The sequence below is a fragment of the Sander lucioperca genome, chromosome 6, assembly GCF_008315115.2.
Source record: "Sander lucioperca isolate FBNREF2018 chromosome 6, SLUC_FBN_1.2, whole genome shotgun sequence".
NCBI lineage: Eukaryota > Metazoa > Chordata > Actinopteri > Perciformes > Percidae > Sander > Sander lucioperca.
In genome coordinates, this window is record NC_050178.1 from 25,095,786 (window position 1) to 25,118,402 (window position 22,617).

The window sequence follows — 22,617 nt, forward strand, 5'->3', positions numbered from 1 at the left end:
ATTTTTAAATAGTTTAGCCAGCGGTGGGTTTTTGTTGTTGCCTCCAGCTTCTTTAGAAACTAAATCTGTCTTCTGGCAAACAGCCACATGCCAAGAATCAAAAACAACACACCTTCCACGTTCTGTGTCGCGTTAGGTCACGGCAGTTTCCTGCGGCGTCGCTATGACGACCAGCCACGCTCGCCTCAGGCCTCACACATGAGGCGGTACTAAATCTGCAATGGAAAATTTGAGAGAAAAAAGGACAGTTGAGCCAAGCCCAGCTGGTACTAGCAGTGGGTAAACGCCATGAGATTACTTACAATCATTTTGTGTATTACAAGTTTTCTGAAAGTTTAAATGTGCAAATGAAGTATTATCTTAGGCTGTTAAATGTGTGTTCATTAGCATAACTTTCCAGAACAAAAATCTGATATATATTTGATAGGTTCAAAATTCTTTTTTTATTTTGTTGTCAACAGCTTCAAAATAAATCCATTTTCTCCATGTTGAAATGAAATGTTCAATATATCAGGCTCTGAATAATATATGATCAAAGCCCTGTGTGATGGCTAGACATGTACAAGTCAAAATAAAGCCCAGTTCAGACCAAAGATTCACGACCAGACAAAACCGTTTTAGAACGTCGCAGTGAAAAGTTTCAGCGGTCTGAACCGGTCCGTCACAGCTCGACTCAGCTGGTTGAGTCTCCAGAGGCTGGTTTTAGAACGTAAGAGACGTCTCCTGTTTCAACAGCCAATAGAGAAGTCAGCTGGTTGAGTCTCCAGAGGCTGGTTTTAGAACGTAAGAGAGAGCGCCCAACGGCGTTACAACAAAGCAGTGAATCAGAGAAATAAAACCTGTTTTTCGCCGATTCATCACTAGAAATGTAACTGTAGCAAGCATCTCACTATCACTAGCATTATCCACATTCATATTTAGACAAAACAAGTGATATATCCAGCTACAAAAAAGCCTAAAAGTCGGAAGTTAGAACAGAAGAATAACGAGGCGTTGTCATGGAGATGATAACACTGTCTCGTCTCATTGGCGTGAACTGTCAGGTTTCAGAACGCTGCAGACCGACTTGTTACAAGAAGTTTCAACTCGTCTCGTTGCAAATCTTTGGTCTGAACTGGGCTTAATAAAACAGGTTAAGTTGAAACGGTATTGATAAAAAAAAATATATATATATATCAAACTGACCAATAGGTTAAATTTACATAAAAACTCTATTCTAAATTAAAAACTATTGAAAGAAAAGAAAAGTAAACATATCTTTGTAATAATAAGACAGCAGTAGGATAGCTGCAGATTAAAATGTTAACTCCGGGTACTTTTCTCTTTAAGAAAAACCGAATGAATATAATCATCCTCTTAACTGCTCTGTTCCACTGTCACACACACATTTACAGGTGATATCTTCACTTTATTAGCAGTTATAATGAATGGAAACATCTTCTCAGTAAAGGTGTGTGTGAAGGTGTGTATGTGTGTGTCAGTATCAGCATCAGAGAACGACAGCTTTCCTCTGTTCCAGTCCAGAGTCACTCTGATCCTCTGGAGCTGCTTCTGCACTACGAGATCAGTGGGTGGAGCTGGTGAAGACCACGCTGAGTATTTGCCTTCATGGAACTTTATTATCCAGAATCCAGACTGTATGCGTCCCTTCCTCTGGACAGACTCTGCTAACACACCGAGTGTCCAGTATGCATTGTCTCCAACCTCGACATCCCAGCTGTGAGTCCCTGAGTTAAAGCCCTCAGAGCCCAGGACAGAGCGGTATTTATCAAACCTCTCTGGATTATCAGGAAGCTGCTGTCTCTTTTCTCGTCTCACACTGGTCAGATCTTCAGACAGGATGAGATATGGACAAGCAGTATTTGGGTCCAGAATCACAGGAGTGTAGGAGACCATGGCCTTCATCTTGTTCCAGATGTTGAAGCTCAGGTTGCCCAGGTGTTTGGCCTGGTCTATCAGAGCTCCTGAGAGCAGCTGTGGATCATCCAGCAGGGGGCGCTGCTGGACTCTTTCCACTGCAGCCTTGTAGTTGATCAGGAATGAGACGTCTTCAGCTCTCAGCTGCTCCTCTGTGGCTCTGACTGTGTCTGAAAGAGCTGCTATCTCTCTGCTCAGAGCCTCCATCTTCTCCTTCATCGTCTGACTCTTCTGCTCCTCTTCCTCCTTCAGTGCAGCCATCCTGGCCTCCTCTTCCTCTTCTAGAAACCGGTGAAGCTTCTTAAACTGATCCTTAATCTGCTTCCTTGTGCGTCGCGCCTGGAGCTTTATGTGTTCTGCTGTCTGATCAAACTTCACTTTAACTTGTTCTAAACCCTTTAACTTCTCCTTTAAGGGCTCCAGAGTTTCCTGAAGCTCCTTCTTGTGTTGTTGTGCAGCTTCATCGACGGGTCTGAATTTGTGGTCGATGTGTTTTTCTGAATCTCTGCAGATGAGACACACTGGCTGCTGATGGTCCAGACAGAAGAGTTTGAGTTTCTCAGAGTGCAGACTGCAGAGAGCCTCTGAAGCTCTCTGATCTCTCTCCAGTAAGAAGGCCTCACACAGGTTCTTTAACACCAGGTTACAAGGTGGATTTGCATTTGAGGATGTTGTCTTACAGACTGGACATTTTCGACCTTGTTTCTGTCTCCACCATCTCTGCAGACAGTCTTTACAGAAGCTGTGGCTACATGTCAGAAGAACAGGATTTCTAAAGACATCACGACAGACCGGACAGCAGAGATCCTCCTCTGATCTGGAAGCCATTTTATCTCTGAGTGAAGCTGAAAACACAGCAGACAGAAAGTACAGTCAGTAATGGTGCGACATTTAGAGTTTGGTGTATATATACAGTGCTGCTCATAAGTATTCATACCCATGCTAAAGTTGACTAAAAAAAGGAATAAAAAAAATCATCTTTTGGAAATTGATCTTAATGCCTTAGTTAAAAAAATGAGGAAAAATCTTTAAGGATACCAATTTGTTTTGTGAATGAATAATGTATTGTAAATAAATAAATGTTCTTCCTTAAAATACAGGGGCCATAATTATACATACCCCTATGTTAAATTCCCATAGAGGAAGGCAGATTTTTATTTTTAAAGGCCAGTTATTTCATGGATCCAGGATACTATGCATCCTGATAAATTTCCCTTGGCCATTGGAATTAAAATAGCCCCCCCACATCATCACATACCCTTCACCATACCTGGAGATTGGCATGGTTTTATTTCAGTTAGCCTAATAGCTAACTGAGATAAGATCCATATCAATGCAAATCAAACCAGCAAAAATTGGTGTCCTTAAAAGGTCGGATTTTTCCTCATTTTTTTAATTAAGGCACTAAGATCAATTTCCAAAAGATGATTTTTTTATTCCTCTTTTTAGTCAACTTTAGCATGGGTATAAATACTTATGAGCAGCACTGTAGATATATATATATATATATATATATATATATATATATATATATATATATATATATATGTCAGCTAAATGTAACTGTAAAGACAGTTAAATGTGAAGGGGGGAGAATTTTGGCAGTGGGAGATTTTCTGCACACAGGTAACAGAGACATAACGTAATGGATGGCTGCTAGAGCCTGAAATGATCTGTTCCCAGGCAGATTATTAAACTTAGTTACTGCTGTCAGCGTTGTTAGCACCCGTGACTGGAGTTTGTGCTGGCTGAGTTTGTGTTCCTGTAACAATATAACAACATGGGTACGGTCATTGACATTTTAATGCAGAAATATTTCATATTGTACCTTTTAAATCAAATCTCTCCAAGGATGGAAATAAACTAAAACCACTCAGATCATGTAAATTTAGTCTGGATCAAAGACGGCTCATTTACAGGACAGTTCCGGTGCCACCAGATGTCCCTCACCTTCTGCTTTCTTTGTGCTTACGTTCTTAACTGCAGTCATTTCGAGAAATAGCAACCGGAGCCTCTGAGCTAGCAAGCTAACGTTGCACGCTGAACGTGTCAAGTTTTGAATAAAATTTGGATCATGCAACAAGACAGGCCTGTTTGTTTCTTTCTGACAATAGTTTTAAAGATTTACAAAGAAGATGTTTAGGGTATTTCCTCTCTAACTGGGACGTTTTGGGAGTGATTGGTGGGATTGCTGTGGACCAAGTACACACGGAGATACACTGGTAAGTGCTAATGAGGTTTAACCATGTATCAGCTCATTTAAATAACTCATGTTACTGTATTGTGTCAACAGTTAAATTCATTTAAAATTGTATGTTGCGTTTTCTTCAGCGGGGTGCAAATGTTCCACCAAAACAAGTTCACCGTCTTTGCAACTGGAGATTAGCCCCGCCAAATAGGATTGTGATGGTTTAAAGAAATGCAAACAACCCCTGACCGTTTTTTTTCCTATGCAGGAGTGTATGCTCCTGTTGCCAGACCTTCCTTGGCGGCGCTGTGGAGATAGGTCTGGCATCATAGATATAAACACGTAGATACTGCCTTTGGTTGTGTGAGATGTGTCTGTGGGACGGACATCTGACCCATTTCACCATACAGACTCAGATAAAAAGACAGACTTTTGTGCGACTTTTGAATGTTCATGTGAAAGATATGCCAAACTAAGTAACATGGAACATCATTTCACAGATTAAAAAGGTGTTTTACAATATTGTAATGTTACAAACATGTTGACTGTAATATCACAAGAGGTAATGTTAATCCTCCGCTACTGATACTGAATTAAGCTAACGTGTCACGTAAAGTATTTTTATTTCAGTAGTGAGTAATATCTCAGTAAGATGCTAAAATGACGTTTGTCGTGTGTGTTATTGAAGCTGCAGCTCTGCGGCTGAACTGCAGTTCTTTGCGTGGCCGTTTGAGGCGGGTCATTCCCCAGAGACTCCTATGTTAAAAATAATCTGAACTTTACAGAATAAATAATCACGTTTACAGCCTGGTACAAAGAACAGGTTGGGTCTCTATTAGGGCTGCATGATTATGGCCAAAATGATAATCACGATTATTTTGATCAATATATTGATCACGATTAATTATCACGATTATTTGTTGATTTTAACCAAAACAAATTTTATTGTCACATAGGCTAATTATAACTGCTTTCACATCCATATTGTGCTACATTCCTCCTTTATTGAAGGATACTGTCGGTACACGATCCGTTCTGCCTGCACGATCCGTTCTGCACATGCGCAAGATAATACTGTTTTACGTATCCATACGACCTGCACGATCTGTTCCACGCTAGCCTATGGCTAGCCTCCACCGGGAAGCTAACGTTAGTTTAGCTAACAGCTAATTCGGCTAACCGCTAGCTGACAGCTAGATTCAGTCTAAAATAACGTTAACTCAAACGTAATGGGAAAAGCAGGCTACAGCTAAATTAAGACTTCACAGTAATAACAATAAAGACAAGTATTGAGTGATTGTATTTTAAATGAGCACAAGTAAAGTAGAACTGACGTAACAGCTGTTATATATGTTAGGTGTTTGTTATATATGTCAACGTTTATTTTCAAGTTTTATTTTGAGGGTCTTTTAAAGTTATTACATGCTGTCTCAGCTAGCAGTTAGCCGAATTAGCTGTTAGCTAAACTAACGTTAGCTTGGCTGTCGACCGGAAGCGTGGAACAGATCGTGCAGTGTCGTAAATTCTCGTACAACCGCGCATGCGCTAACATTTTGCGCATGTGCAGAACGGATCGTGCAGGCAGAACGGATCGTGTACCGACAGATACTATGAAGGAGTATGCCATTTCAGCTGTTGTGCGACCGTTTTTCAAACATGCGCGTTTGTCGTATAAAGATATAGGCAACACAATTTTCTGTTCACGTTAACGGCGCATGTTAAAATCCGGTGCCAATAGGGCGAAATAGCAACGCGGATTACGGTGCCACTTAAATGTCTGCCTTGCTCTGATGCTCCAAAACAGACGTTAGAGGCCCCAGAAACATCGCTGCATGTCACGCTAGTAAACACTAATAACACGTTACACAGCAGCTAACGTTAGCCTACCATTAGCTACAGTAGTAACTGGATTAAACACGGCTAAAATGCTGAGAGCTAAACAGTGTAGTGTGACTGTATTTCACTGTAGAGGATTCCAACAGCGGGACGTACAACAGTCTGCCGCTAAAGCTATGAGCTAACAGACTCAAACTAGCACTGGTCACTGCTGTTGTCTGAAAAACAACACAGACGGGACTAAATGTTGCGTTTACTGGTAAACTGGTAAACCTTGTGACGACTTATGACCGACTGCTATCTGTTGTGGAATTTTCCTCACGTTACTCTGTCCTCTGAGACTGTCTACATCTAAACTAAGCTGCGCGGTGCAGGGAACCACTCTGATTGGCTCATGGAGGCACGTGATCACGATGAGTTTACGGAGCTTTGGAAAAAAACTTTGATACGGAGCGTTCTATGAACGGAATGAAGCATTTCAAATATCGCTCGATCACGTGAATTTGATCGTGGGAAGCCAAAATCATGATCGTGATTAAAATTTGATTAATTGTGCAGCCCTAGTCTCTATAGCTAATTCCCCCCTTTATAACTGGGCGTAATTGTTTTTATAACTCACCCGTTTAATCAAATTAGGCTTAAAGCTGCATACTGTTAAGCTTGTTTTATGGTTCTGTGGAGGCTCCACGCAGGTCTTTCGCCGTAACCTACGTAAGTGGCCTGATGTTTATACTTGTGCGCTAGTGTGTGTGTGTGTGTGTGTGTGTGTGTGTATGTGTGGGGGGAGTGGGTGATAGAGCGAGGGATCAGTGAGAGAGTGACAGCGATTATCTTCGGAGTGAATAGTGTCTCTAGAGTCCTAGTGAGAGAAACAAAGTGTCTCCCCTGTTCTTTCTGACCACGGTGTGAAATCTGGAGCAGGAGAAGTTAACCCTCTCCTTGATTTCATGTTGTTTATGGAGAAGGAGAAACAGGAAATGAGTCGGGGGGAAATGCAACGCTACCAAGCCACGGCCGAGCGACGTGCGTCGCTGAGACGTGTAGTTACATTTTTCGAGAGGTGCACGTCAGGCTACGGCGTATGGTTCGGCGTAGACGCAGAGGGCTCTGCGGGGGTACTCCGTCGATTCCACGCTCAACCATAAAACGGCCTTTACTGTCTACAGACAGGAGGTCTATTCAGTTAAAATCATAATTTATTGCTGAGTTTCCAACCGATTCTTAAGCTGTCTGCTTTGCTACAAATACCAGACATGCATATGATACGGATACTCGTCAATAAAAATGTGGGGTTTTAACTAATAGACCTCTGTTGTGTAGATAGAAAGGCCGTTTTATGGTGAGTGGAATCGCGGGTACCCCCGCAGAGCCCTCTGCGTCTACGCCGAACCATACGCCGTAGCCTGATGTGCACCTCTCGAAAAATGTACTGAACATGAGCAGCTAATGTGGTAGCCTATCTACTGTGGGCTAGGGTAGACTGTGTACAGTTGAGACACCTTAAATAACAAGTTGTGATTTTTGCTGTCCACGTGCGTGTTAGTGTCCTCTTTGATCGTCTACACATGCCATCACTGTGATAGGGACACCTGAATCAGTTTTTCCTTTGTTGTTGCTTTACTGTTACTTTTGACATTGTTATTGTTAGTGTTGTTATTGGAATATTTCCATTTGTACTGTTGCAATATCTGATCGTTAATTATCTTGTTCCTGTTTTATACATTTTAACCAGTGCTAATTTAAATAAAATAATGCATTTAAATGGATGAATAAACAAACATGTTGCCCGATTGTTATTTTCTTTATTTGTCTTTAATTATTATATTTGCAATAAACGGTTAGTTACCTTTACATCATTAAAAATGGCTGTCTCAACTGTACCACATATGGGTACAGTTGAGACAAAGTTGAGACGTAAAAGCACCTTAATTTATGAGCTAATTGTGGAAAATATAAACTACTTATGGGTATTATTGATTGATAATATCTTAGTCTACAAGCTAATGAAATGTCATGTGGCATGTCATGTGGAAATTCACTTCTTTTCAGTATCTATTTTTGTGTGAAAAATCAAAACGCTAAAAGTGTCTCACCTGTACTCAGTCTACCTACATATCTGTGACTAATGTCAATCAAACTGTCCACGGAGAAAATGAAAACACTGTTCAGTTTACAAATGTAGACGATGTTTAATTCAGTTATTATGTGCAACCAAAATAGAGTAAAATAAATACGTTTGTTGTGCACTTACGGAATGAGCCGGTCAGTTCTCCGGTTATTAACCTTTCCTGTCAGAAAACCTGGGGAGACTGGTTACCTCCAGACGTTATAAACTCAATAACGTCGGGGTTAAAATCCCGTTTCTGGTGAGACAATGAATGAACTTGGCTTTAAGTCTGAGGTTTATCTCAGACACCGCACACACAGCGTACAAAACTTGAACTTATTCCACCAACTCTGCTCCGGTCGCATCTACACGTCTGCTTCCTCCATCTCTCTTCTGTCCAGTATCCACACACACACATACACACGCACTGAGCTCTCTTAAAGGAGCCGCAGCACCATTTTTACAACACAACCCCCACTCTGGATGGATTATTACAACTTAATTCCACTCCAGCAAAATAATAAAAAAAATGTTCACAGGTAGGCTATACAGCCCTCATTTGCGAGAAGTCCACCTGAGATGGTCAGTGTAGGCCTAATTAGTATTTCACAGTCCATTACTACGGGGCAACAGTCACTGGTGGCGTTTCTCAATGGAAAGAGGCAATCCTTCTTGCTGGGTAAACATGTTGTGGGGCGTTGCAAACTTCTACAAGGCATGCATATTCCACAAGTCACAAGATAACCTGAATACTATAGGCGACCGGAGCATTTAAAAAATAAAAAATAACTGGATGGACAACTTTGTTTCCCCCGTTTTTTAACTGAAAGATGACCTTGATGTTGACATCCTGGATGTTCACCGGTGTAGTACCAGGCGGCCTCCTGCCAAAGTCAACCACCATCTCCTTTGTCTTGCTGGCGTTGATGTGAAGGTGGTTTGACTCACACCAGTTGACAAAGTCCCAGATGACCTCCCGGTATTCCTGATCATTCTCCTCTGATACCCTCCCAACAATGGCAGTATCATCAGAGAACTTCTGCATGTGACAGCTGCTTGTGTTGTGCCTGAAGTCCGCCGTATACAGGGTGAAGAGACAAGTAGCGAGCACTGTACCCCGTGGTGCTCCTGTACTGCTCATCACCACATCACACACACAGTCCTGGAGCCTCACATACTGTGGTCTGTCAGTGAGGTAACTCATGGTCCATGCAGACAGGTGGGGGTCAACACCAGCTCCCAATAGCTTCCCCCAGAGCAGTGATGGTTGAATTGTACTGAAAGCACTGGAGAAATCAAAAAACATGACCCTCACAGTGCTCCCAGTGTTCTCCAGGTGTGACAGTGATCTGTGTAATAGATAGATAAAGCCAAATATCTAAAGTGTACGATACTCAAAAGCTATAAAATCGGAGCGGTGCGTGGGATATAAATGGAAAGGCCGGTGCAAAGCGGTTGTGCCGCCTATCATGTGTAGACACGCTGGGGAACATTTGTCCGTATAAGAAGGGGGAGAAAGGGGAAAGAAAGGGGGAGAAACGGGGAAGAAATTCCATGAAATCGCCGGTTCGAATCCCTGCCAGAACAAATGCAGAGAACAGATATTTTGGTTCTCTTTTTCTGGTTTGCGATCAATACATTGACTAATACTATGTTTTGTTTCTTGTATAACAATTTAAACTTGAATCCAAAATACTTTTATTTGCATTTTAAAACTGCATGAACTGCATTGACTATGCTATGTCCATTGTTTCTTATTGCTTTTTAGAGTAGTTACATCATTCACACTACACTGTTATAGGCCTAGATTTCATTCAGCCTGCAAGAAACTGGATTCAGATACAACTCCATAAAAAAGGTAAGTGAGAAATAGGCCATACAGTTGCTGTCTTCATTTCAGATCGACAAAGGTCAGTTTAAAAGATTTTCGTCAGATTTTGAGAGCCGTTCGTCACTCATCACGCTCGCCATTTCCGGGTTAGCGCTCTACCAATCAGATTGGTCATTGAGTCCGACTGCCCGCCCTCCGACCCAGCAAGTCAGGTTGGTCAAAATGAAGGCCGACGGCCCCTCCGACCGACGATGGCACAGAACACACTGAACAGACTCGGTGACACTGTCCTCGCCAGACTGTCAGACGGCCGATAATCGGGTTGGTGTGTTAGCACCTTAAACTTTCTAACCTTTACATTCACTGTCCACACCAAAGAGTTGTATCCATTAACAAACAACTAGTCTTTAATAAACCTAAAAGAAGAGGCTGTGTGTGTGTCTCTGGTGTTTGTTAAATAAGCAGACTGTCTTTTTCATTCCACTTAAAAAAAACTAATGTATATGCAATAAACAAACAGGTACTGCCATTTACAAACACACACTTTTTTATTAACAACACATCAAAGGAAGTATATACATTACACATTTTTACAACTATTTACAAAACAAAAATCACATTAATCTTACAGGAAACAGAACACAGCAGGGAGGCCATTTGAGTGGAACTCGCTGTTCCTGGTCAGGGAAGTGGACTCAAGCTGGAGCGGTGCCCTCTCCTTCACCTTGCCTTCTTCTGCATTCACTGGTCTGCAGTCAGGCCACTCTCTGTAACAGTGCAGATCAAGGTCTTGTCCCCTCTGCGGCGGTGGCCGTACTGAACGGTCCGGGGGAGGCCGCAGAGAAAGTGGCCCTCTGCTTGGGAGGAGGCCCCAGGGGCTGCTGCTTCTCAGCCTCGCTCCTCTCCCTCTCCATCTTTCTCTGTCTCCTGGCTGTGGAGGGAGGAATGGAGACAGGAAGAGATGCAGGCTGGGATGAGGGAGTGGGCAGAGGGGCGGGCATTATAAAGCGGAAGTTTTGGGCTGCAGGTGGAGGTGTGTGTTGGGGCAGAGGTGTGTGTTGTAGCTGGGCAGAAACAGGCTGGGGTGAGGGGGGTGGTGCCCAGATGAAATAAACAAGGGGAAGCAGTCTTAGAGCAGACACACCTGGGGATTGGGGTTGAATAAAGGGTGGAGGTGGTGGCTGACTGCTGCTGCTGGAGGCTGGGGCAGAGGGAGGAAAGGGTGGACGCACCTCGTTCCTTCTGACGACCCCCTGGCCAGCTGTGTCCTCAGGGTCCTTGTAGACCAAGGGGGTCGGCAGGCTTCTGCGGAGCCTCCAGCAGCTGCCTGGCCTGGGGCAACGGGGTTGAGGCCACCATGGGCACAATGGCGGAGGGAATGGCCTGCTGCAGCATCCTCAGCTCCATGGCCTTCCCTCTTTGACTGTACCTGATAGTTGCAACAACAAAAAAAGCAATGTCAGACCGATAGCAGACAGACAGGCTTCAGTGCAAATCTCAGGAGGAATCCATGGTGTTAATGACTCACCACTGAGTCAGGGTCCTCAGGTTTATGGTGAAGAGCTGAAGCCTCGTTTTGGACATTATTACATTACTGGTGATTATATTTTCCCTGATCAAACTGTAATCAGTCAGGATGGCTGTCCAACGATTGTACTTCCTTCCACAGACGGTTCGGCCTTCCGGATGTTCCCTGCACAGCCTGATGCAGATGGCCTCCACCACCCTGCTGATGCAGGGATTCTGGCCGGGGGTGCCGCTGTGCCTGTACGCAGCCCTGACAGCAGAAAAAAAATCATGAATACATCTCTGAAGCGACCACATCTCCGCAGCCACCTTGCAGTAAATATTGGGATATAGCGTAGTTGGAGATATTTTTTGTTTTGGCTCACCGCATCAGGGTGTTGACTTCAACACAGGTGCTCGTTTTCCTGTACCTTCCCTTCGATACGTCATCCCTGTACCGAGCGGGGAAGTCCAGGCTGTCCTTGTCCCGTGCAGGAATCCTGTCCCACAGGGCCACAACCTCCTGTCCCATGGCGTGGGGGACAAACGCGTGGTGGCGCAGCTCCACCAGGCTGTCGGCCAGCGCTACCACACGTTGGTACCCCTCCTCAGCTCCTTCAGGCCCCGGCCAGCTCTGTAGTGACATTCACAGAGAGAATAGGAGAGAACAGTGGATTAAAATCATTAAAGTAAGAAAGGGAGTGTGTGTGTGTGTGTGTGTGTGTGTGTGTGTGTGTGTGTGTGTGTACCCACCCTGTCAGCAGAGCCTGGCTCTCCATGGTCAGGGTCAGGGTCCCGCTGGCCTGGTTGGGCCTCTCTTTCAGAGGAGAGGAGAGACTCGACACTGAAGAGCAGCTCCTCCCCAAAGCCCTCATTGAGTGCGTGGCTCTCCTCTTCCTCGTCCTCGTCCTCCCCCTCGTCCTCACCCTCGTCCTCCACCTTCTCCTCCTCCTCCAGCTGGACGCCGTCAGGAAGATCCGGATCTCCCCCCAAATCCGGATCATTCCTGTAATTGGACTGAGCCAACAGGTAATCTATATCTATCAGCTCGCCTTAAACAGACAAATAAACTTGAGTTAAAATAAACGAGAGAGAGAGAGAGAGACCCACAGAGACAAAAATGAGAGTACAGTCAGAGTGTATGTTGAGTGCTTACTGTACTCCCTCGCCTCCGTGTAGGTTTCAACCAGCGTGGGCCCATAAAACTCCTGGGTCAGCTGGTTGAAAACCTGCTGCTGTTGCTGGCTGTAGCAGCGGAGGTTGCGGTCAGAAGTCTTGACGGCCTCCCGTCCTCTGTCCTCATTCCACCTGCTTATCCCCTCCAGCAGGTAAAGGTTGAAATAAGCAGCGCACACGCTGGTCCCTAAAGCAAGACGAGATCACACACAGCAAAGTGCTGTTACAAAGAGTCAATCCATTTAGAAACATGTAACTAGATGTGCACACTCAGACACTTACCGGGGATGGACCGGTTCAGGTGGAGGTGGAAGGACTCCATAGATGTGGTGCCGCGGGCACAGCGATAAATGGGCAAGACCACCCCTCCCTTGGTGATCTGGCCCTTCTCTGTGTAGAGTTCCAACCCTGGCATGTCCTGGATGCAGGCGGTGTGCTTCCGCTGCGTCTCCCACACCGTCTGCATCTTTGCCTGGTCAATCAGGGGAATGCCCATGGCCTCTTTGGCATTCCTGTACCTGTTCAGGGTCTCCTCAATGGCCGCCTCGGTCTCCTGTGCCCCGCGTGTGCGGCGGCGACAGTGCCGGGCCAGCTCCTTGATGGAGACCCTGCTCCAGGACCCAGGCTCCTGTGCCTCCTTGGCCGCCTTTAACCGTGAGACATCCTCCTGGCTCCACTCAAATATGGCGTGGGAGAGATGCCTCATGAATGTCGGGTAGAGAGGATGGCTCTCTGTGGTGACGCCCGCAGAGAACCGCCGCATAAAGTGCCAGATGTCCAGGCGAACGGTGAGGCGGTCCCACTCGCTGAACAGGCTCTGCACGGCGGTCCTCTCCTGGGTCGTGCAGCAGCCACGGTCCACATAGAGCAGCTCTGGCGGGGGCACTCTAGCGTCCCTGTAGCGCCGCATCAACCCAGCAGCCATCCTCTCCAGCCACTGGCCCTCCTCCACTGTCAGCACGGACATCAGGATCTGCCCGCGCTCGTTCCCAACGTTGGTGCACCAGGACGCAGAGCCGAGCGCTCTGCCCGCCAACTTCTTGGTGATCTGCGCGTCAAAAACAATAAACTTAGCTGCTATCTACACTCAAGTGATCCATGCAATGTCATGTAGGAGGCACTGTCCTGGTCGTCACAAGTTTGATCATTACCTTCTTGGTAGAACCCATTTTCAGGATTCTACCAAAAATAGAAGTGACCTTGGCCAGCAGCTCAGCCTTCCTGGAGTGCACCTCCATGGCGTACACGCTTAGCAGCCACTGTCTGCTCGGCACCGAAGCCAGAGGGGGGAGAGGAGGAGGAGGGGGCAGCACAACTCCTGGGACCTTGTGGACAGAAGATTCACACATTACATTCTGATTATTTAAGCTGAGATACAACGCTTCAATGATACATAATTGACAAAGGATTGATTCTCCACTTGATATACTTTAAAAGTGTTTGTGCATTTATATTTCTACGTTAATTTAGGTAAATCAAGTCACCTTAAAATGATTGTATGTCGTCAGAAAGCTGATGCTCCGGTCCATCCAGGCCTTTGTGTGCTGCTCCAGGAGGAAGCTACGGAGGCGACACACGCCGTTGCCCAGGGTCCTGCCGCTCATCTGGGACAACAGCAGTTTGTCACAGCACAGCCTGAGAGACACACACACACACACACACACACACACACACACAAACTTAGTTAATTTAGTTTGTTCTTTGATGAGTTACACACACAAATTAGGATCCTGTCACAACACTGCCTGACACGCACACACACAAAGTTAGTTATTTGAAGAGGTGTGAAATCAACAGGGGGCCCTGGGAGAGTCCTCTCCCCCCTCAGCTGCAGGTGTCCCAATCATCCACCTGCTTTCTCGGGAGATTAACTGGACACTTGAAATGACAGATCCTCAGGAGATTAACGGGCCACTTGAACTTTGCAAAGACCTCAAGGTGGGAGCATCCTGGCTTTGATATTTATTACCCCCCCCTGTGTGTGTGTGTGTGTGTGTGTGTCAGGCTGTATTGTAAGAGTCTAAAAATGTTTTTGCTGCTATATTAACACAAAAACTGTCTTCACCATTGTTCCTGTTTGTTGGGAATGGTCTGACAAATATCTCATTCATCATGTCATCTAATTGATTTGTTTTCTGTCTACACTAAAAGCCACTGGTCCTGGTCCTGGTTCTGGTTCTGGTCCTGTATGCACACGTTGTCTTGAATTGCTCTAGTTGTGTTTTCTTCCAAAAGCAAAAATACCTCTACAACATTGCTTTCCAATATATCTCTAGAATATGTGTGTGTGTGTGTGTGTGTGTGTGTGTGTGTGTGTGTGTGTGTTTGTGCGCGTGCGTGAGCGCTTGTTTACCTGTAAGTGAGCACTGCGGGGAACATAGCCTGATATTTGAGGCTTAGCTGCAAAAGGATGTCCCCGCACCAGGCGGCCAGCTTCCTCTTGCAGCCGCGACACTCCAGGTACTCGGTGCCGATGAAGTACCACCCGTCACTGGCCAGGACCTTCCGGACAGTCTTATACAGACCTGATCCAGTCAGTTTGTGGTGGCAGGACGGGCAGGACAGCTTCAGCCTAAACATCTTGCATGGCATCCATAGGCAGAAGGGCCGCTGAAAGAAGGCCCCCGGTGAGGCAGGAGGCTGGGTCGAGCTCAGGCCCGGGCCGGGTGGGTGGTACCACAGCCTGAGGTCCTTCTGGAGCACAGGCCTGCCAGAGGGACCCCTGGTGAACAGGGCCCGACTCAGCCACTCCTGCTGCTCGCTGGGGAGACCCTGCCTCCAGGCCTCTGGAAGACACAACTATGAAACAAAACACACACACACACACACACACACACACACACAAAAAAGTATGAAAAAGTATGAAAATAAAGTGATATCGGTTACAACAATTTCTTCAAGTCATCTCAAATTATTATTATTGACAGAGACAGGAAAGTGACCTCGGCACGAGCTTCCTGCTGCCGTAACTGGGGGGCTGCCAAAGAGCTCCGAGGAGGAGGTGCAGGGGGATCCTGGGGAGATGCAGGGGGGCCCCGGGAAGGATGGCGGGGAGGTACACGGGCATCCAGGGGAACAGCAGGGGGATCCTGGGGAGATGCAGGGGCAGCAGGAGCTAAAGACCCTCTGGAGACTGCGGGAGGGTTAACACAAAAGTTAGTACCTCAAAAAGTCTGAAGAAGTATCATGCAATCAATGTTGTTCATTTATGAATCTGCTATTACTAATTATATATATTAATTTGTGAATTGACAGACAGCATTGCATTAGTGATGATTGGATGGTACTAGGAACAAAAAGAAGCTAAGCAGCAGTGTCATTAATACTAGATCAGGTCTAGAATGAAGACAGACACACGTTATCTCAGCACAGACGAGGCAGGCAGGGATGGAATGCATATGAAGATGAATTATGATGCAGTGGAGCTATTTGACTACACATGAAGGGAGCAGCTAGCACCGGGCGAGACACGTCATACCAGCCCTTACAACTTTACCCCCTACAACAGCTTCCTGGTAAAGCTTAAAAATACATTCACACAAACACAGTTGGGATGAACTGCAACACAAGCTGGAGAGTAAAAAAACACTTTGTCTTTGCACTGTTTTGGTGACATTCACATACCTGAGTGAGCCCTCGCAAACTCCGTGACAGCCTCCCTAGCCTCAGTCTCCTCAGCATCTTCCAGAGCCTCAGCGGTCCAACGCTCCACCTGGCTGGGTGTAGGACTGGGAACCTGCATGGACACACACACACACACACACACACACACACACACACACACAAATGTGAAAGAGGGGGGTTACTCTGGTTACTTTTCTATGCGTTTTAAAGTCCAGCAGTGCAGAAAGCATCAGCATATTAAACTCACCTCTTCTGTCTTATAACTCAGACTCGGAGCAGCCTGGTCTGAGTCAGACTCTGAGGTGAACAAAACTGTCTTTGTCCTCCTCTTTGTCCTCCGCACAGGAGAATCAGCGGGACTAGGGGTCTGCGTGGATACAACACAAATCTAAATTAAACATTTGAGTGACTTTAGGTTACAGAATATTAAAATGCTTGTTTGTAGAGGCCGTCCTACTGAGAAATATTACAACTCTACCTGCTCTCTTTTGATACAAGTGGCTAGTAGGAGTGAAGCCCGAGCAGCCTCAGTCTCCTCCACATCTGGCTGAGCCTCAGCGGTCCACCGCTCCTCCTGGCTGGGTGTAGGACTGGGAGTCTGCATGGACACAAATAAAAGAATGAGGTGTCACTGAATGGATATCAAAGTGGTTTACTGTTGAGTGTGTGAGTTAACATTAACTCAGGAGAGAAAGAGGTGCTCTGTTCAAGACTGAAATCTTACCCTTTCTCTCTTCAGCTGCCAATTTGTACTGCGTCCCACTGCAGCGTCCTGGTACGTCTTCTTAGTTGACATGATTCAAAGTTGAAGTTGGAAGAAGTTGTCCAGAGTGAACTGAGAGACAGCTCTGAGGTCCTCACCTTTTATTGTGGACCGGTCACACCCCGCAAACCAATCAGAATTCTCCCTTTGTACCCTAAACCCCACCCCATTTTAACACCTTCCTCCTCTCCTCCCACAAGCCCCCTCCCTGGGTTGACCTACAGTGCCCCAGCACTTTCAAAGTCTTAACCTCCACACCAAAGAGTTGGATCCATTAACAACTATTCTTTAATAAACCTAAAAGAAGAGGCTGTGTGTGTCCCTGGTGTTTGGAAAATAAGCAGACTGTATTTTTCATTTCACTTAAAAAAAAACGAATGTATATGCAATAAACAAACAGGTACTGCCATTTGTGCCGGCCCGGGCAGAAAACCCCTGCACCCACAACTTGTAGCTGATGAGGAATGAAGAAATAAGGTTATAGAGAAACAAGCACTTACATATTTCTCTAATTTAACATTCCACTACAGTAGGGATCAATTTATCTGAGGAGGTCTGGCTCAGTGGAGTCATACAGCTCCTAATATGTAAGGGCTGCATGTCTACCAAAGCCCACCAGCCGGGAGTCTTCCTCCCGTAGATCCACCAGCGACCCTTCCCCTATCCTCCTCCTCGTCGGACAGTTCACGCCTCGATGTCGTCCATTAATACCCGACAACGGACACCTGGTCGGGCATTAACCCTTACATAACGCATACAATAGTAATGACTGTCTAAGCGCATACGATAATAATTAAGCACTTTAGTAATTAATCAAATGGAATAATGCAACTAGGCCTACGTTAATGTCAAAGCTCCTGCGTGAATACAGTATGATTAAAATACGACATGCAACGTAACTGAATGAATGAACGACCGGAGTCCGTTACACTAACGTTATATGTTATTTATAAGACAAGACAACGTTAGATAAAGTTAACGTCACGGAGACTTGGCTTTATTTTATTATGTAACTCAAATCATGCAACGCCAGTTGCTGGAGTTTAATAGAACTTCAGTAAACAGCTGGATATCTCTTTGGTGTACTGTACCTGTTGATGTCCCCGCCCTGTACCGCCCATTGGCTTGTCTTATTTCCATGTCCCGCCCTACAAAAAACCTCGCATATTTTCATTGGCTTGTCCGACAAACATTCTGATCCGTGATTTGCTGAATTTCCCAGGGGCAAGTTCATGGACTTCTCTGACTTCACTCCCGCTGTCAAGTCACTCACTCGCTATTACACGACTACTACAACTATTTATCTCTCAACAGCACGTAAGTTATGTCTTTTTGTCTTCACAACAGCAATTACAAATCAGTATTAAAACAGCTTAATATTCTGGAAAGTTTCAAAAAACTTTGTAGGCATTGAAACGGTAATAGCGATTAGCATGGCGGCCGTTTGAATGAGGTTAGTGTACCCTCCTAACGTCTCCGATTCAGAAAAATGCACTAGATTTAATATGGACAACGTTGTTATCTTTCTAAACCCCTAGGGTGTCTGTGTTATAAATGCTGTCACGAAATTCGAAGTGTAAATATACAAACTTTAGGTCTAAAGTGTAACTGCGTTTTCCGTCTGAATGCATTGAAATGAATGGGCGCAAGTTAGCCTGCTAACGTAACGTCTGCGATTCAGAAAAATGCACTAAATGTAATTTGGACAACATTGTTATCTTTGTAAACCCCTAGGGTATCTCTGTTATTAACAGTTAATGTGCATCAACAGTGCAGTTAATCAGTGAAGTGTATTACAGTGTACTGTTGTTTCTTCTTGTCTTTCAGAAAATGTCTTTTGATCCCCTCTTTCGTTTTGAGCTCTCATCCTCTGAGCTCACCCTTGGCCCCTCTGCAGCCGCCGCTGCACTGGTCACCAAATCCCACCAGCAGACCTCTGCCAGTGAAAGTGAGCTCCAGTTCGGCCAGTACCGCGGCCAGACATTTCAGTGGCTGCTCAGCAATGACGTGGGGTACGCCGTCAAAATCTTGGCGTCCCACCAGAAGGAGAGAGAGGGAGGGGACACCACAAAGACGGCACTCATGCTGAACAAGGACGCTCTTGCCTCCTAACCCGGACCGATGGCTCTTCAGCAGCCTGCCTCTGGCAAAGAGTTTGATGTTGTATGATGTGTGTGTGTGTGTGTGTGTGTGTGTGTGTGTGTGTATGATGTGTGTGTTTATGTGTGCCTGTCTGCTGCACATTCAGCTCACTAACTGTGTGTCTCTGCTGTGTGTGTTTCAGCTGCTTCCCCTCAGCTGGAGGCAGACGCTGCCTGAAGAGCAGCAGGAGTGGGTGGGCCGGACTCTGTTCCGGAGGGCAGCCGATGGGAAGGTTGCCCTCACATCGCCGCTCAAACTGTGGTGGTATCCGCCAGGCCCCCGGCCCCTCTACACGCAGCCCCCCGCCACAGCCCACGCCTTCTTCCAGCGCCCATTTTTCCTGTGGATGCCCTACAGGATGTGGGCCTACCACCTTAAGTGCCCTGCTTGTGGGCGCAAACTAATGGGTGCTGGACTGTACAGGACGGTCCGGAGGGTCCTGGACAGGAGTGGGTGGTACTACATGGCCACGGAGTACCTTCAGTGCCCCTCCTGTCTCAAGAAGGTTGCAGGCTGGTCGCAGGACATCTTGGAGCAGCTGGACATCGCGCATCGCGTGCAATTCCCGGCTGTTCTGTCGTACAAGTATGTCACTTTAAGTCTTTCAACATTCACTCAACATGCATTTTTTTTCTGTTGATTGTTCTCTGTAGTTAACTATATTTGTCTGTATTCTCCGTACACTCTCTGTATTCTGTTTCCATCCCAGGTTGTCCTGCGACAAAAAGGTGATTGGGCTGCTGAAGGAGCGCACCTTGGGCAACGGTGTGTCTCGCCTCCGTGCCTCTCTGGTGGAGCAGCACACCAGTGAGTGGATGGAGCGGTCAATACACTACCTCTCTGTGCTCCGCAAGCTAAAGGGCACCTGGAGCGGCACCACAGGAAGCGTCGCTTCCAGAGATGGACAAGGTGCCCGGACTCACCTGGCTCGGCGGGGTCTACGTCCGCGATGCCTTGACCAGGCTGGACGAGACCAAGGCCAGGGTGACGTCCATTTTTGGCGATCTCCTTAAGATGGACTCCACGAAGAAGAAGATTTCTGTCTCCACTGTGCCCTTACCCCCAACTGCTCGGGGCGCCTTTCCATGGGCAGCTCCCTCACTCTGACTAGTGCATTATAGTGCATGATGAGTGCATGTATAGGTACTGAGCGTGTGTGTGTATTTCAGGCCTGTGTGCAATGTGTGTAATAACAACAGAGTGAAAAACATTGTAATTTCCCCTTGCAGGATTAATAAAGTATACATTATTATTATTATATTACCTTGTGTGATTTTGGTGTGCTGTGTGTGTCTAAGTGTGTGTTTGTGCCGTGTCTTGCAGATCGCCAAAAAGCTTGCGGGCGGTGCCGCCGGCTCGGCTGCCTGGGTCACCAACGTTGGAAACGAGTACAGGCAGGTGCTCATGTCCGTCCTCACTGCAGCCAAGGGGGACGGACTGACCAACATGGCGGCCGGCCTGATGCGGCGGTACCGGGAAGCCCGGAAGGCCCCTCCAAAGGTCATGTATGTGGACCGGGACTGCTGTGTCACTGTGGGAACGTCGGCAGTGCATCGGATGTACCACGAGTGGCACGAGCTGGTGGTCAGGCTCGACGTGTGGCACCTCATGCGACGTTTCGCCAGGGGCGTCACCACAGACAGCCACCACCTCTACGGCCTCTTCATGGCGAGGCTATCCTTCGCCATTTTCGAGTGGGACGCTGAGGACGTCGCCCGCCTGAGAGAGGCCAAGCAGTCCGTGGAGGGGAGGGACGCCCACGTCAAGCTGTCCGGCAAGGAGCTCGCTCGGCATTGTCGATGCCGTACGAGGGGTGCGGCGGAGACGGAGCGGCTCCTCCAGGAGGTGCTGGACGCTTTCTGGACGCTGACGGACACCATGGGCGTCCCATTGATTGACCGCTCCCGCATGGAGGAGATCTGGAGCACGCAGCGCCGCCACCTCGACTGCATCCAGGACCCAGAGGGGGTGGAGCTGTACACCCAGACGGGAAAGGTCACCAAGGGTGGTGTGAGGCTCCCCGTCTTCAGGTGTGCTCGAGGCTCCACTTCCCTGGAGTCCTTCCACCTGCACCAGTGTCGCTTCATTCCAGGTAAATCTTTTTCCACTACATTTACATGTGTTGTTGTTGTTGTTGTTTTTTTGCTTCTCACTAACTCTTTGCTCTGTTCCTCGCCCATGTCTTAATGTTTTCCAGGTACAAGTGCGAGTGATGTCCACTTTCAGGTGTACCTGCTGGAGGGCCTGGTGAGGTGGAATGAGAACTGTGGCAGAGAGGCAGTCGAGGGAGGACAGAGGTCGGTGCTGCGTTGCCACAGTGCCCGGCTGCAGCACAGCTTCAACCAGCCGGCCCAGGAGTTCAAGGGGGTCACACTGGTTGACAGCTACACACAGCCCAGGGAGTACACAGGTACAGAGGGATCAGCGACATTGCTTTTGCTGCTGCTGTCTTGTGGCATCTGCAAATGCGTCTCTCTCTCTCTCTCTCTCTCATATGTTAAGTGAGTGTTGTACTTTGAGAGCAAAACTGGAATCAAATTCCTTGTTTGCACAAACCTGGCCTAAAGCCAATTCTGATTTTCTCTCTCTGCAGGGGAACTCTTGGGGGTAGAGTACCTGTACTCCCAGTCGAGCGCTGTGCTGCAGGATCTGGGTGATCCCGACGCTCCGGATGGGACAGACGAGGCCGAGGAGGAGCAGGACAGGACGGACACCAATGAGGGCTTCGAGGAAGAGGAGGAGCCAGAGGAGATCAGTCTCCTCACACATCACAGCGCTCTCCTCCAGGAGCCCCGCGGTGTGCCGGACGTCGGAGAGGCCTCGTCATCCCAGTCGGGATCCCCCCACCCACCTCCTGACGACAACAGGATGGAGGTGCAGCAGGCTGGGCAGGAGGACGAAGTGAGTGCACAGTTAACATTTCATATTTGCTCAGGTTGTATGCTTGCAGCGTTGCATCGTGTGCTGTGTAGTACAAGTTTTTTTTATATTTAAGAGTAGTAGTCTGGGTGGTATATATATATTTATCATTAGCTTCTTATTTATTCATGTTTTAAGTGTAACCTTTTTTCTCTAACTTAATTATGCTATTAGCTATGTGATAGCACAGTTGGAGTGGAGTCAGGAATTCATTTCACTGCTTGTTGTCACCCCGGTTACCATCACGTGGTGGCCCTGGCCCACGCCCTCGTGGAGCTGCGTCACCACGCCTTTGTCACACAGCGTCAGTCCAGAGAGATCATCGCTCTCTGGGAGAACCTGACTGACTGGGACAAGGCGCCGGTGACCTTCCCCCCCCCCGCCACCAGGACAGGCTGGTCAAGGGGATATATAAGACCAGCCACCTGCACGCTCACACACCAGGAGTGGAGAGTGTGAAGCGGTAAGCAGTCACTGCATTAACAATTTCATTATTTTAGAGCCTGCTATAGTCAGTCACTAACGTTCCCTCTCTCTCTCCAGTGTCGTTCTGGGTCAGGGGGCGGGAGCGGCACAGTCTCCCAAGGCCAGCAGGCTTGTCGAAGCCA

At 47.0% G+C, this 22,617-nt stretch overlaps 3 protein-coding genes across 3 annotated transcripts in view; 1 reads left to right on the plus strand and 2 right to left on the minus strand.

Moving 5' to 3' along the window:
- Positions 1 to 22,617, plus strand: part of LOC116056460 (nuclear factor 7, brain-like) — a 313,536-nt gene that overhangs the window by 67,406 nt on the left and 223,513 nt on the right. The window lies entirely within an intron of this gene.
- On the minus strand, positions 1,105 to 2,781 carry LOC116056481 (nuclear factor 7, ovary-like). Its single transcript, XM_031308606.2, has one exon. It carries the CDS (start codon positions 2,743 to 2,745, stop codon positions 1,357 to 1,359), a length of 1,389 nt encoding a protein of 462 aa, XP_031164466.2. The 5' UTR covers positions 2,746 to 2,781; the 3' UTR covers positions 1,105 to 1,356.
- On the minus strand, positions 10,662 to 12,442 carry LOC118495269 (lysine-rich arabinogalactan protein 19-like). The gene is made up of 5 exons (XM_036002225.1): positions 12,139 to 12,442; positions 11,772 to 12,019; positions 11,408 to 11,656; positions 11,166 to 11,308; positions 10,662 to 11,080 (listed from the first exon to the last, which is right to left on the minus strand). The coding sequence occupies exons 2-5, from the start codon at positions 11,915 to 11,917 to the stop codon at positions 10,662 to 10,664; spliced, it is 957 nt and encodes a 318-aa protein (XP_035858118.1). The 5' UTR covers positions 11,918 to 12,019; positions 12,139 to 12,442.